Source organism: Lacerta agilis, chromosome 8 (assembly GCF_009819535.1).
Source record: "Lacerta agilis isolate rLacAgi1 chromosome 8, rLacAgi1.pri, whole genome shotgun sequence".
Classification (NCBI taxonomy): Eukaryota; Metazoa; Chordata; class Lepidosauria; order Squamata; family Lacertidae; genus Lacerta; species Lacerta agilis.
This window is the reverse complement of record NC_046319.1, coordinates 37,190,806-37,207,599: the sequence shown is the minus strand read 5'-3', so window position 1 is coordinate 37,207,599 and position 16,794 is coordinate 37,190,806. Positions and strand designations below refer to the sequence as shown.

General features: G+C 42.1%; 1 protein-coding gene across 5 annotated transcripts in view; it reads right to left on the bottom strand.

The window, feature by feature from the left end:
• Nucleotides 1–16,794, bottom strand: part of ANKRD11 (ankyrin repeat domain 11) — a 197,595-nt gene that overhangs the window by 48,368 nt on the left and 132,433 nt on the right. For all 5 annotated transcript variants that reach the window (XM_033156962.1, XM_033156964.1, XM_033156963.1 and 2 more), the window contains exon 4: nucleotides 6,154–6,292. In XM_033156962.1, coding sequence (XP_033012853.1) covers nucleotides 6,154–6,292 — 139 coding nt within the window. The remainder of the gene's footprint in view (nucleotides 1–6,153; nucleotides 6,293–16,794) is intronic.

The following is a 16,794-nucleotide window of genomic DNA, read 5'->3' as shown; positions in this document are numbered from 1 at the left end:
GCAAGTAGATAAATAGCTACCGCTCTGGCGGGAAGGTAAACGGTGGTTCACCAGAAGCGGCTTAGTTGTGCTGGCCACATGACCTGTACACCAGCTCCCTTGGCCAATAAAGCGAGATGAGCGCCGCAACCCCAGAGTCGTCAACCCCAGAGTCTCCCATAATCACTTGACATTTGCCCACTACCACCATCTGGACCTCCATAAAGAGAAAAGGCTTCCTTCTCACAAAGTCTACCACACACTTTCTCTCCTCCCTCTGTAACAGCAGCAGCCATATTATTCTCATTTGAAAGGAGCAAAAAGAACTGTGGTAGCCTGTGTGTGGCTTTGAGAAGCTGCTCTGTTCCTCAGCTTCAAACTGGCCAATTTCCTGAAAGCTTTAATATTAAATAGGCCTCTCTCTCTATGCCAGGGGTGAGTAACCTATGGACCGCCAAATGTTGCTGAACCACAACTCCTATCATCCCTTACCACTAGTCATGCTGGCTGAGGCTAATGTGAGTTGAGACTGAAAACACCTAGAAGCCACTGGTTCTCTATCCATGCTCTATGCCCAGCAACTCAGTTAAGTTTCTGAAAGCCATAGCTGCATCTTCCAACCACCAGAAACAGAGGACTCAAGGGCATTCAGAGCATATGTTAAAAGCATTCAGTGTGGCCTAACCGAAATAGAATGCCAACCACTAAATAGCATGTGTTGAAACTGTAGAAGCAGGCAGACTACATGACACAATACAGATATACAGAAAGGAAGAAGGCGTAGGAGGGGGAGTTTGGCACCTTCAGTCAGATCCATGACTCAGCCAGCAGCTCACAAGAAATCAGGCAGGAGATTACAGCCAACAAGAGCAAAGACAGAATCTTTGGAAGCTTCCCCTGCTGACCAACTGCAGCAGCTTTACCATCACTCAGGTCATTTTCAAAGCCCTTCTACTATGGCTGCTCTCTTCTGCTCCTGAGACACCCCATCACCAGATTTAGAGATCTGAAGAGTGCCGAGCTTAGATTTGGAAGAGCTCCAAACCCTTGTCTCAACACAGCACCAAAGAGCTGCCTGGGGCCGCATTAGTGAGAAAGGATTTCTAAAATATGTTCTTGGCCTCTGCTTTCTTGTTCCATTCTGTCTTGGCTGCATCATACATAATTATATACAGAATACAGTTGCCCAAAATGGGGAACAGCCAATGTTTTTAGCACACTTTGGAGGCTGCTGGGTGTGGCATGGGGGGATGGGAGGAACAAAATGTGAGACCTGTCGGGAGAGGGAAATATCAGGTAGACTATGGACTGTTCCCTCAAAACAGAGAATGTTGTATCAGGTATCCCAAACAGATTTCACTTTTTTATATAGAACAAGGCAGGAAACCATCTCAAGAATTCTGTGAACCAATAAAAAGATGCCACCTCTACCATTCTGTATAATACTGGTCTACCTTTTAAAACAAACACATCACCAACATTTGTGTTTTGCTTGTAGCACAAAGATCTGAAGCTTCAACTGACTTTTGAATGTGGCAGACTCACCTTAGTTTAGAGATTTTTAAGCAGACATCAGGCATGCTGCAGTGTGCTTTTCCCACCAGCAGGGCTTCATGACCTGCAAGGTACCTTCCAACTCTATGATTCTATAAACCTGACTATTTGAGAAGGTTCAAGAAGTATGATATTTGTCCTACAAGTAATAAAAAATGACAGTGTAACATGAGCTTGAACACTGTGTGCAGGCCATCTTCTACATGTCATGCTAAGTTGGGGAAATGCCTTTGTTTAGCATTCTGATAATGTGCTTTTAAATCATCACACTGAGATGTAAATAATGCAGCTCAATAATAAAGCTGCTTATTTCTCCTCAACACAACAGCCTTCCTGTGTGCCCTATAAGTTTTCAGCTCAAGCTGAGGAGTGGGAGTGACTTCAAAAACATTTCCAGTGAACAGATGCCTACTAACTGCATATAGGAGTGGAGGAAAGAGCTCTGTAGGCTGCTGTAGTTTATCACATGAGTGGACACAGAAGTAAGATAAACAAGAAAGAATGAACCATGTGTAATCTGTCACATCAGGGAAACAAAGGACAGAACATATAGGCCACTTTTGGACCATAAGTCCAACCATGCGTTATTCATACACCAGAAGCAACAGCCATATAGTGTTGCTTCTAGAGGAATCTCCACTCAGAGTTCTTCTAACCCTGAGGTATTCCCTCCTTTTTCAAATGACATCAATGCCAATTCTCTCTTTGTAAACAAATCAAGTGCTGAATTCACTTTGGGTTTTTTATTAGTATTTATTAAAGATTTTCTTGTGTAACAATCAAATAAACAAACAAACAAACAAACAAACAAACAACAACAACAACAACAACAACAACAACAACAACAACACCTATTGTTATCCCAGGATTAGCAGCCATGGAGACAATGGTTTAATCAACTCAGATGGCAAACAAGCACTTCACTCTCATATGTCCATTTATTTCACAAGTTTGATTTGTCATGATTTGTTCTTGAAGTTATGGAATCTAATGACTTGGGCTTTACTGACTTAGTATAAGTTGCAGGGCGGGGGTGAAGGAGAAGTTGTAGTGTGGGTTGGGGCAATTTTTTAAAAATTGGACCTAGTTTTGTCTGCATCTTTAAGGGGTCTACAAGTCTGCTTGCTGTGTTGAGTGTTCCATCAGCCCTTGTTTGTGATCAAAGAACTCCAGTCTTCCTGTCCAGCTTCAAAAGGTCTGAAATATTCCCTGCAGTTGCACTGTACAAAGAAGCACAGTGCAACAATGGGGGGAAACCCAAGACCCCACTCCAGTTATAAATTGGAGAGGACAGCTCAGTATTTGGGTGTCAACACTAAGAGGACCTTGGCAGCCAGGAACAAAAACTATCTCCTGCTCTCCCTCCCACAGTTCCACATTTGGAGCGGGAGCAGGGAACAGGAAGTAGTGAACATGCAGCAGTTACACTGGGCTGTAGAAGCCTGATGTAACTGCAGGTATGATCGCTATTCCCCTTCTCAGGTCCAGACATGAAGCTAGGGGTTGTTTCTGACCTCATAAGGTCAGAGACCAGAGGAGGGGTAAAACGTCCTGGCAAGCATAATTTTTGGCTTGGCTACCTAGACACAACATAAATTGTGGACAACTTCTCAGATGCCTTAACACACACAACCCTGCAAGGTTACACAGCAAAAATCTCATAAAAATGAGGGGCCCCACAAGCAGCTTAACACAATATTAGCATAAGGCCCCTACACTACACTGATAGGGAAGGCAGGATAGGGTTGGTGCTCTTCCTCCTACTTATCATGACATTTGGGAAACTTGTCACCCTGAAGGTGGCAACCTTACCGGTACATTCTGAGGACTGACATGCTAAATGCACCTCTAATTCCCAGTATACCTGCTGCTATACTAAGGGCTTCACCAATTTCCACTGTGATTTTTAGGGACAGAGGAACTCTAGCATCAAGTGAGACTTCCTAATTCCCACTTTATATATATTTAGAAGCAAATTTTACACTTGGGGGTGGGGGAGAACTCCTTGGAGACATTGAATCACAGAGGCAGCATTTTCACAAACAAGGATGCACTATGGTAGCTTTCACCAAGCTGGTACTCTCCAAATGTTTTGGACTACAACTTTCACCCACCCAAACCTTCCAGAAGGCACCAGCCTGTGGAAGGCTGCATCATAGGAATGATTAATCATCTGTGAGACGCATCTAGCCACGTTGATAACTGCACTCAGCATAATGGGGCCAACTGTGGCTTCTTAGTGCACGCAAGAGTAAAAATACATCTGACAACAGCCTTCCTGTATTGCCCACTATTTATGCAGCACACTCATCGTAAGAAGCAAAAGGTGACACATGTACTTTACTGCTGCATTGTTTTGGTAACACAGCACAAATTCATTGAGATGGGAGATGGTGGAGAAGAGAGAGAAGTGCAACTTAATTCCTCCCCCCCCCCCAAAAAAAAAATCCCTGAAAGTTATAAACTGGCAGCTGTCAGAAATATTGCTTTGCCCCAACACCAGAAACCAAGCAAAAAGCAGAAAAAATTGGACATTAACATGGTACAGTATTAAATGGGGGGGGGGTTGCTGGAACTCTATTTGAACCAGTATGTTTGGACTGACTAACAAATGGAGCTCTTCCTTATTCTTTTGGCAGGGGTATTGAATGCCAACCTACCACCCTCACTGCCCTTGGCTCAGCCTCGAGGAAGACTGCAGAACATGCACTCAAATTATTGTGCAAGAGGATGGAAGATCTTAGCATTATTTTCCACAATATTACAATTTGACTGGCATGAGCTACTCTGGAGGATGTTGGATACATAAAACTGAAGGTGGCTTCCCAGATCCAGTTGCCAGATATATCCATGGGTCAAGAAAGTGAATGTGTGCAGCTAAGGGAGTGAAGGATTATGCAAGCTGAAGTCCAAAACATCTGGAGGGCAGAGAAAGCTAGCATAGACCAAAACAAGAGGAAAGCACTGTAAATTGCCCCATTCCTCTGGCAAGAACCAGCACACCTTAGTGCATTTCAACAATGCCAGAAGCAAAGACCTTCAAATGTATGATAACTACAAATGTATCAAAACACACAATACTGGCACCACTCCCTCCTCCTGTAAACTGCCAACAACTGCCTACAAAACAAATAATCACCACCTTTTCAACTGTATCCAATGTTCAACTACCACCATATTGATATCCCTGGCACAGATTAGGTACTTGCATATGGTGGGCAAATGTTAAGCAAATAGCTGCTTCCTGGTCGTGGGAGTCCATGGGTAAACTACAAATTTAGGTTCCTCTTTCCAACAGGACCCTCTTTACAATTTATACCAACATAACTTTAAACAAGGAACACAGGTGGCGCTGTGGGTTAAACCACAGCCTAGAGCTTGCCGATCAGAAGGTCAGTGGTTCGAATCCTCACGATGGGGTGAGCTCCCGTTGCTCAGTCCCTGCTCCTGCCAACCTAGCAGTTTGAAAGCACGTCAAAGTGCAAGTAGATAAATAGGTACCGCTGCAGCGGGAAGGTAAACGGTGGTTCACCAGAAGCGGCTTAGTTGTGCTGGCCACATGACCCGGAAGCTGTACACCGGCTCCCTTGGCCAATAAAGTGGCCCAGAGTCATCCGCGACTGGACCTAATGGTCAGGGGTCCCGTTACCTTTTAACTTTAAACAGTAAGGCATGGCACAGAGAGAAGAAAGTGTAAACTGTTGTTGTGAATTCAGAATTTTGCATAGCAAGGGCTCAATAGTGTAGTAAATCCAACTACTATGAAACATTAAGCTTCCTAAAGCATACTATTTAGGACAGTCGGTGTGTCTGTCCAGGCCACAAACAATGTAAGCTGAACAGAGTGAACAGAGATGCAGCTTGTTGAGGAGAAAGAAAGACACCTTATGCAATATGTCAAAAGCACATGCTAGCATGTCATTCAGAACAGCTTTCTTAATAAGTTAATTAAAAAAGTAATTGGAGCCCATGAAGTCAAAAGCCTCTATCCAGTGAGACTGACATTATTTTCTTCGTAAAATTTATATGCTGTCCTTCAATATAATCTCAGGATAACTCATACAATAAAAACTACATAACTGAATTAAAAAAATCAATAAGCACAGAACATCAGATAAAAACTAAGCAACAAAATAAACACATTTTAACAGTTAAAGTCTGGGAAACTAAGGAAATAGTTGCCTAGCACCAAAAGAAAGCAAAATAGGAGCCAAGCAAGCCACTTGCAGCAATAATTCCAGAAATAGGGTGTCACCACCAAGAAGCTCCTCTCCCCAGTTGCTCCCCACCTCACTTACAATGGAGGCACCCAGAGGACTGACATTCCTTCAGAGCGGCATTCTCCAACCTAATGCCTCCCAGATATTTGGACTACAGTTCCCATCAGCCCCAGCTAGCATGAATACCCTGGCAGGAGGTTATGACAGTTGTAGGCGAAAACAGCTGGAGGACACAAGATTGAGGAAGGCTGCTTAAGACCTTAGCATTCCTCCTGCACCATTCCACACGGGAGGCCACATTTTGCAAATGCAAAGTTATTTCAAGTGCTTATACCCTGCTAATTAGCCTAAGAGGCTCTCAGAAAGGCTTATAAAAATCAGCTGTAAAACAGTCCCTTACCTGTATCTGAATCTTTTTGATCTCCATTTGTTCCAACAGTGAAAGGCAGCTTCCGTTTTGTAGCTCTCTCTTTCACCTCCTTGCCGCCATCACTCCGGTCCAATTTTGGAGTCTTGGTTAGAGAAACTTTATCTTTATCCTAGAAGGGAAAATAGGCGATTTTCATAAGAATCTAGTATTTGCAATCAGTAAGGCTGTTTTTACTAAGCAAATTTATAGTGCCAGAGGATATTCAACAGACCTTACCAAACCTGTTTGTCCATAGAGAAACACACGTTTGCACATTCCCAGAAGCCAAAATGGCAGCTGCAGGACTTTCCACCACCAAGGGATTGACCAGACTATTGATTTAAAGCAGGCATGTCCAACAGGTAGATCGTGATCTATTGGAAGATCACTGGACGTATGCAGTAGATCATTGGCTCCTCCCAAAGAAGCTGAACTTACCTCCTCCCTGAAAAAACTCAACAACTTTGACCTGAACCCCAAAAAGGGGGTAGATCACTGCCAGTTTTTAACTGTGAGTAGATCACAGTCTCTTAGGAGTTGGCCACCCCTGATTTAAAGGATACCTCTGCAACATTTTAGCCTTGTAGAATGATCCTGAAATACCTGATTAGGTGGCAAGTGTGCTACATCCAATGTACGTGTAATGGATGGGGAGTGGGAATCAGCTTGGCTGTACTCACCCCAGGGTGCAATAGGAATCACTGTGATTCTGAACATGAGTGGTGCAGGCATCAATGAATATTGTCTGTGCCATTGCCTACAGTGGGCAACACTATTTACATCCTCTCCATTGCTTAGGGTTGTTGTTTTAATAAAATAAAAATATTTACTGGCTCTTTTGTTCTCCTGAAAATGTATTTGGAGTTTATAGGCAGGAAATACATCCTACGATTAAAGAAGTGAAATTCCTTCTTCCAAAATGGCAGAGATTTTCCCTGTGGCACATAACATTGTGAGCTCAAACTATCAGAATATTCTGGCAGCTGACCAGCCTGCTGCAAAGCTTCCCAGCCATTTATAGGATCACCCTTCCTACCAGGAAAAAATGTACTTAAAGCATATGTTCTGTCTACATCAGCTTGTAATCTTGTCCCCGCTGTGTGAAGGAAGGGATGGGGGGAGAAGGAGAGGGGAGAAGGATGGTCAGTTCTTCCACCAGAAGGAAAAGATGGCAACAATCTCCTATGAACATCCCACTTCTGTGAGTGTTTCACTCTTCACTGTCACTGTGGGATCCCATTAAATAACAATGGCAACTCTCAAACCTGTTTCTGTTTTTACATCTGGGTGGAGAGGCAGCTTTTTAGAAATCCCCATAAAGGGAGGGTACATTTTCTAAAATCCAAATCTGTTAGAAGCATCTACTATAATCTTAAACAGCTAGATGACTGAGGCTTGAAGCCTTTTATGGAAAACCTCTCACATATACACACATTTTCTTCCTCTGAGACTTCGGAAGCTCTTGGTACCACAGATCCCTCTCCCTTAGAATGAAATGCTTCAAAAAGACCTGCTAAATGACCTACTGCACCATGTACCATTGCATGTCTTATAAACTCATAGGTTTTAAAGATGCCATGAAAAAGAGGTTACAGACCAATGATTCAAATAGCTATCAAGGACCTACCAAGGCCTTATATCTGTTAATTTAAATCGAGTCTTTTGTCAAAGTTGCATTCTATATTATGGCTACCCTCATTTCCAATGCATATGCTTTTAACATCAAACACAATTTGATGGGCCAGAGCACTTGTAAGAAACCTACATATAAAAACTGAAGTGGTTAGATCTCCAAAAAAAAGACTTTGCCAGGAGCTTCACATTCACATCAATCCCATTCAGTTATTGTTCTTCAATTTGCATTTGGCAGCTTAAAATATAAATTATTTTATTAAGCTTGGCATGTGCTTGAGAACTTTCACTTTTTAAATCAGTGAAAGTTCTCTGCAATGTTGCTCTTGTAGCAGTCAGACTAGAACTGAGTAGGAAGTCACTTGTTCTAGCACTAGAGGCAAAATGTCTATCATTTAGGAGTGGAGATATGAGTGCCAGCACCAAAGCTTCAACTCTAGGGTGTTTCTGAGGTGTGTTTTGCATAGGCCATGGGCCCATTTGTTTACCTGCACAAACTTCACAAAAAACTTGTGTATGTATGTCTGGGACTCTTTTTTATTTCAAGTATGTACCAGATCAAAGGGAATGCACATTAATTTTGCTTTTAAGAAAACATGGGTAATGGTATCAACAATTTATTCAATCTACTGGGATGGGGGAGAGAGACACAATACAACAATGCTGACTGCATCACTCATGATATTGTGGCAGGTGACTCAAAGTCTTAAGACCAGTGAATACACATTACTCCTTCCTCTTTCTTGGTTATTCTCTGGCATGGACCCTGGATGGGGATTTTAAAAATATGTTTTCCTCCACTGGTCTGTTCTATTTACTCCCCACTTCCTCAGAGTCACCAGCACCAAAAAGTACATTTCAGCCATAAAGTATTTGCCAAATGGGTTCCAAACTAAAAAATCAGGAATCCTACCGTATGCAGTATGATCAACTTCAGTTTCATACAATTCTTAAACTGCTTTCAAGTAACAAGAGGCCAACTCTGCTTTTGTGGGCAGTCAAGAATTAAGTGACATTCAGAAAGGGGGACATGCTATTAATATTTGTAAGTAAAAAAGAGAAGTGCCCTTATTAAAAGAAAGTCTCCCATTGTTGAAATTTTAGGGTGTCAGAACAAATTTGCAAGAGCCAAAATAAAAAACTATAATTTCTGTTTATGAACGTTCTTTAGCATGTGAACCATTTGTGGGAGAGATGGCAGATACTATCTTCAAGGTTCTGACTGGAGTAGTGATCTATATCAGTGTACTGCACATATTTTCATATTTGTAGTTTATTCTTCCTCTAAGTTTTTAATTCATTTAGGGCAGAAAGGAACAAGATTGGTTGTGGAAATGAATAGCCAAGGGGAAAGGATACAGAACTATGTGGGGCACTGAAACCCTGCCTAATCCACATACACAGTTCTCAGCTCCTACCCACATTTCTAATCTCTCAGCAACAAACGGGCCAGAAACTTGACTGGCAAACTCCACAGTAAGACTCCAGTCTTAAAAAAAAACACACACACACACACACACACACTGCCTTCTTCTGATCAATAAAAGCCTTAGGATGTTAATATGGGCAACTTCATTTCTGCTGAAAAATACAGTGTGGTAACAATACAGTTACTCTTTCCCACTATCAAACTCATGGGTGTTTTTGTCTCCCCGGCCCATCCTGACACTGGAAACTAACAACATTGTAAAAGTATTTTCCCACAGTGCAGGTTCTTGAAGAAAAACTTGAGTTAATTGAATCAATCACCTTTCCCCAAAAAATGTACCAGTACCTCTTCAAATACACTCAGAAATCCTATTTCAATCACAGGGAATAATAATATCATGTTCATAGTACATACAGTCCTGGGAACATAAGTTGCTACAACTCTTACTTCTAGAACATGGAGAGAGAATGCAGAGCGCTTACTGAAGTACATAAGCATGTGTGCGCATTCCATGATGAAAGGCAGAGTCCCAGTTAAACCCTTGAAACTGGGATTTCCAAAACAATAAACACTTATGTAGAAAGCTTTATGCAGAGAATCTCAGAACAGTAGTAACAAGGGGTCAATTGTGCTTGTGTATACATGCCAAAAAGTATAATTCTAGCATTGTTTGCTATTTAAGAATAAATTTCAGTGGGTGAAAATTCCTGGTGCTCTCTGTCTCTCATGAAGAGAACCCTAGAAGATCCCTTCTAAAATCAAAATTGGCTGTTATCCTGCTTTCCATTTTTTACTCATAATTTTAAGAAACAGTTATAAACTTGCCAAAGCAACTTTAATAATGCTTACTTCAAAAAGATGCCATGGCAAGTACCGTCTTTTTCAGTGTATAAGACTAGTCTTTTTTTTTTAATCCAAAAAAAAAGGTTTAAAATTGGGGCTTGTCTTACACACGGGTAGTGCTGAGGGGTATTTTCTTAACTTGGAGTCCCCCAAAATAGGGGAGTGTCTTATACATGGGGGCATCTTATAAATGGAAAAATACGGTAAATCCATATGCTACGAAACTTAAGATTCATTGCATGTGACCTTATGCCTGCCCCCTTAATAAATTTTATTGAAACTTTTCATCATGCAATACAATAAAACAAACTAATGTGACAGGTAAAAGAAAGTCGCTGATACCACATGGGCATTCAAGAGTAGTGCTAGGTCGAGAAGCACCCCAAGCTGTGAACCTACATCTTCAAGGAGGGAGTATGATTTCATTCAAGGCTGGTTGTACACCTATCCATAGACCTACTGTTTCCCCAGATATTAGTCCTGTCTTGCATAAAGTACATTTGTTCACTTCTATCCAGAGCAACTACACAAGTCACAGCATTATCACTTAGAAATGCCCTCACCCCCCCCCCCCATGCCACTCAAAAGGCACAACTGGCCCCATACACTGTCAATACTGTGTTGCCAGGCAAAAAACGGCTTTTGATGATGGTGGCACCTGCTGATTGAGTTTTGTTACCGTATTTTTCACTCCATAATACACACTTTTTCCCTCCTAAAAAGCAAGGGGGAATGTCTGTGCGTCTTATGGAGCGAATGCGTGGTCCCTGGAGCTGAATTGCCCAGGGGCCAATAGCAGATTGTGCTTTCCCCCCCCTTTTTTTTTACAAAGAGAGAAGGGGGTGTTGAAAGGAAGCCACTGAACAGCTGATCAGCAAGCGATCGGGAGATAAGGCTCCCTTTCCGCCCCGCCCCCTTGCCCAGGCCTCCATTGTTGAATGTTCTGCAGATGAGGCTGTTTGTTTCCCCAGCGACATGTGACTGGTTTATTAGATTATCTGTCTGAAAACTGTAGAAACGGCTCCCTTTCCTTTCCTAAAGAAGCTGCAGAACTGTGAGTTGAACCCCATAAAAACGGGGCTTTCCCCCTTTGCAAAAAAAGCTGCACAACTGTGAGCTGATGCCCCCCCAAACGAGGCTTTTCCCCCTTTGCAAAAGAAGCTGCACAACTTTGAGCTGATCCTCAAAAAAATGGGGCTTTCCCCCTTTCCTCCTCTAAAAACTAGGTGCATCTTATGTTCAGGTGCGTTTTATGGAGCAAAAAATACGGTATTTTGTGTTATTGCTAATGCAGAAATTTTGCTGGCTGCTGCTACTGCAATACCATGTTTTTGTCACTGTTCTATTTATATTTCAAATGTAAAGTTCACCACTTTGAGGGTTTTTTAAAAGAAAGGTGGGGTGCACACTTTCAAAATAAAATAGAAGAGTGTTTGTACTTAGTTATGTAGTGTGAAACACAGGCTGCAAGAGGCAAATTGTGTGGACAAGGGTGAATGAGGAACTACTTGCCTACATCTCAACCAACAAGACAAACTAGTTCACATGATTACTGAACAAGATAGACTAAGGGCAACCAATATGGTGTTCATGGAAAACAACTCCCACTATTTCTGACCACAGGCCATGCAGGCTGGGATGATGGAATCTGGAGCCCAACATCTGGAGAGCATTATATTGGCTATCCCTGGGATAAGACTTCTACAGTGGTACCTCGGGTTAAGTACTTAATTCGTTCCGGAGGTCTGTTCTTAACCTGAAGCGTACTTAACCTGAAGCACCAATTTAGCTAATGGGACCTCCTCCTGCTGCTGCTGCACCAGAGCACGATTTCTGTTCTTAAACAGAGTTCTTAACCTGAAGCGTACTTAACCCGAGGTACCACTGTACAGTGATTGGCCCCAAGTCCCCTTACATACCCTGTAAGCCACTCAAAAGAAGATTCCTGTGCAACTCCCCACAAACAATGCACGACGTATGGAATTTTACTATTACAAGAAGTGATGGTAGCTGAAAGTTCAAAAGGCTATAAAAGATGATTAAACAGATTCAATTAGGACAGGTATATTAAGCAGTTATATGGCATCTCTATGTTCAGACAAGGATGCTACTGTAAATCAGTGGCTAGGGAGCAAATATGAGAAAATGCTATTGCCTCCATGTCCTACTTGTTGCCTCCTAGGGGCACCTGGTTGGCCACTGTGGGAAGCAGGATGATGGACGAGATAGAATATAACAGTGTACCAGACTAAGAATCTAACAGAAAAGTCTATACCTAAGAATGAAGTGCATGTACTATGAATTCCATAATGCTGACCATTGGGAAAGACTGGTGACTTCATACCCTGTTTGTGTACTTTCCAGGGGCACCTCAGAGCCCGTGTGGTATAGTGATTAGAATGGCAGATGAAGACCAGGGAGACCTGTAATTCAAATCCCCACTCAGCCATGAAACTCGCTGGGTGACCTTGGGACAGTCCTGACAACCTCATTGGGTTGTTTTGATAACAGGAACCAAGTACACCACTTTGTGTTCCTTGAAATTATTATTATTCAGAGGGCCTTCTCAGTAATGGCGCCCGCCCTGTGGAACACCCTCCCATCAGATGTCCAAGAAATAAGCAGCTATCCTATTTTTAAAAGACATCTGAAGGCAGCCCTGTTTAGGGAAGTTTTTAATATTTAATGCTGTATTGTTTTTAACACTCAATTGGGAGCCGCCCAGAGTGGCTGGGGAAACTCAGCCAGATGGGCGGGGTATAAATAATAAATGATTATTGTTGAAGGAAAGGCAGAGTAAAAATGGATTGGAACCGATTCATTTGGTTGGCTACTGTGGGAAAGAGGATGAAGGACTAGATAGATCTTTGGTCTAATTCATCTGGTCAAGACAGTGGCATCACAAGTTTTATCCTAAAAGTTGAATTACTATTATATGCATGCTTGTGGGCAACACAATTCTGATTCTCTTTACACTTCATCCAGGATGCTAGTTTCACTTTGAAGCTTAAAAGCCAATGCACTTTCCAGTATGTTTTGAAAGCTTTGCATAACAGGCTGATGGAAATCCCCAATCCCAGCTGCACTGCAACAAGGCAAGTTCCACAGTAACATTTTGGACCATAACTACTCAGAGAAATGTACAGCAAAGTTAAAAAGGTAATGCATTGCATCCCACCTCTCCTGAAGACAAAATTGTAAGCCAAAACAATTCACAGCAGCATTTGCACCTCCTTTATAACAACACTCTGATGTGGAAACATCCTTTTGAATATAATGTTTCTTCTGTGGCTGGAATAAGTACATCAGATTATAGGCTCATGACGACGGTTAACACATGCTCTACAGATGTGTGTTCATCAGCTTCACTGTGCTGGATGTGTGTAGCAAAAAGCTCTCACATGCAGCCCCACACTCTAAACGCCGATTCATATATCCTTGCAACACTGTGGTTGGGACTACATGAGACTGGAAATATATGAGTTGAGTTTCCATACAGGATAGCCAGATTATGTCAACATTTATATTCTGCAAATACATGGTGCCAAAAGATTGCATAGCAACCATACAATCGAGCTGTCCTACCTGAGAAGTGAGCATAGCTCAAAGGCCCCCACTACCTGTGCCTTTGCCATGCTCCTCATCCATGGCATCTTCCTCTCTAATGAGCCTTACAACTACAAACTCCTCAGCACACTGACCTTTTCAATGACACTCTATAAAGTGTCATGTACATTAAAGATGCAATACACACAATTAAATGAAAATAATAATCATATTTAAGTCAGCTTTCCCCCAAACCAACACTGCATTGCAGCAATGAAGTTCTCAGATGCCTTCAATAATAGAGCAGGAAACTACTGTTTAAGGTTGGAACCCTCTTCCCTGCCCTTTGACTCAATAAAACAAAGAAAATGCCAGGGTCTGTCAGGGGACCACCAGGGGTCAGCAGAGTGCACAATGAGGGGGTGAGAGGGGTCTCGGATGCTGGGGTTTCCGAGCAACGCCTGGAGAGTCCGAGCACGTCATGCAACAGCGACGAGCAGGAACAGGGTGGCATGGTGGAGGGGCTGTCAGACTCTAGAGAGCCTGAATGCCACCTGAGCAACCAACTGAGCATCTCGGGAACAGAGGGAGAGGAGGAGATTTGGGGTTCCCCAACTACTGTGTTAGAGGCATTCCCGCCAAGCGCCACTTCCGGGATCTGAAAGTGACTGAATGGACACTAGAACTTTAGCTCTGACTTGTACATATTTGTATAATAAAGCAATGTAAATATACACATCAGGAGTCAAGAGTCGTTACTCGTGGGAAGCACCACTACGCCCTGAAAGGGTCTGAGATAGTTTGCCTAACTGAAGCGAAGTGGAAAAGTAACAGCAGAATGAAGAGAAGCTGAGAAGGAAAAAACAGTCACTCCATTCTCAACTTGGTTGCATGTAACCATTAAGCATCAATAGCCAAGCCAAATTCTGTGAAACTGCAATGAGATCTCACATAATGCCAGCACTATTTTGCTGCAAAGGCTGAAGCTTCCAATTGGACAGATATGTGTGTGGTTGCTGCAGAATGTCATAAGAACAACTGAATTTAGGAGGAACCTAGAATGGTACTTCAGTCCTGAATAAATGTGATCTGAACTTCTTAATCCATTTCTATCTGGTATCCCACAATGCAGCTAGGTTCTAAAAATTCTTCGCTCTGCAAGGACAACACAGGCACTTTTACTTCAACACCACAGCCCCTATCACTGCTTTCAGGCCCTTTGGCTCCACAAACGCAGTCTTGGAATAGTATTCACAGCAGAGTGAATCTGAGACAGCTGAAAGTATGCAAGCAGAGAGGCCTTTAGGAAGTGTTGACAAACACAAGATAAATTAAAAGCTATGCTCCCACACAGCAATCCCTGGAAGCAAAGGTCTAATGGCAAACTCTCTTTCCCCTTAGTCATTGTTTCAGCTCAGAGCACTAAAGTTAAATAGAAAGCAATGATATGTTGGTGCCGTCTCCTTCAGCCAATTAACTAAGCTCTCAAGCTCAGTCCCTTTGGAACCCTAGACTGAACACTTTACAGGTTGAGAAGTTCAGGGATAGGCAAGCAGGGACACTCTATTCTAGCTAAACCTTGTCAAATCTGCACTGTTGTATATGGTGGGAAAGTCATTTTAATTGCATCCAGGTTATTTTATTACAAAACTGGTTATTGTTCCCAGTGCTCCTGGGCCTGAAAAGTCACAAGTCAGGACTGCTTCACATGACACATTTTAGCTACTTGTGTAAAGAGTAGCATCTTCAAATATTAATGTGTGCATACTGGCCCCTTCACAAACCCCAAATTCATGTAGGTAGGAAAATATGTCATGTATAAGGTACCCTTATACATGGAATGCCTTTTGATTCATACTATCACATATAAACATCTATGAGTAGGAGCAACAAAACCGAGCCTGAAGTTAGACACGTTTTTCTTCTCAGCTTTTATTAATTTTAAATTTGACATGTAGCTTTATCTTTCGAAAAACAGACACAATAAATGAAACAGGGCAAAAAACCAAAGCAGAATGGAAACAAATCAAGTGTGCAGCATACTTTCTTAATGCAAAAGCCTTACACCACACAAAACTGGTATTTCCCTTTGCAACTTCCTGCACTCATAATTCCTGGGTTTCAGCTTTATTTTGCATAAAATGATCTAGGCCACACTGGCACTTTCTCCTTATGCCAATCAGTTTAACACTAGGCAGCTATGCCTCAACATTCAGGTCTCCTTTTGCTACCCTTCACAACCATATTGACAGATTCTAAGTTCTACTCTAACTCTAAAAGAAAGGGTGGATATTCATTTACTGAACAGCATTTCAGACCAATGCAGTGATGAATTCATTACCAAGCAAACAAAGCAACAGACGCAAGCAGTAGGTGAGGCCTAAAGACACAAAGCTTCTACCTAACTAAAACAATACTTCATAGTTAGTAGTAGGATGAAGAAGGAATATCACAGTGTACCTTTTCTACCTTAATTCTTGTTGCTTTCTCATTCTCTTTTTTTAAAAGTAATCTTTATTTATTTTATTTACAGACATTAAAAAATATTTACAGTCTCAACAATACAAATAAAAAAGACAAAGAAAGAAAAAGAAGGTTAAAATAGGTTTACATAACCACACTTCTCACATATAAGTCTTCCGATCTTTCTTAATTGCTTAGTTGCTTTCTCATTTTCAACTATGCTATGGACCATGATAGAAGCTAGTTGTGGGGGAAGTTATCAACTTAATGTAGCATCACCTAGATCAGTGGGTCTCAAGCTTTTCCCCTCACACACCACTTGAAAATTGCTGAGGGTCTTGGTGGATCACTTAATCATTTGTCTGCCTGTTGTAGCAATTGTAATTCCATAGAATTCAAACTGTAATGCAATAAAATAAAATATGTTTTTTTTTATTTCCATGCCGCTTTATATTTTTAATAAAAATCTCAAAGCGGTTTACAGCATATTAAATCAATAAGACAATAAAACAATATCCAGGTGATGTTCCTCTGGCCTCATGAGGAGCCTATTTTGTAGGGCTGGGTGAGTCTGGGCCTCGCCCCCTAGGCCAGGTGGAAAGGGCCTTGCAGGGAGCGGCCTTCACGTCTCACAGCGGGGCGATGTTCCTCCAGACTCATGAGGAGCCTCTTTTGTAGGGCTGGGTGAGTATGGGCTCCGCCCCCTAGGCCAGGTGGAA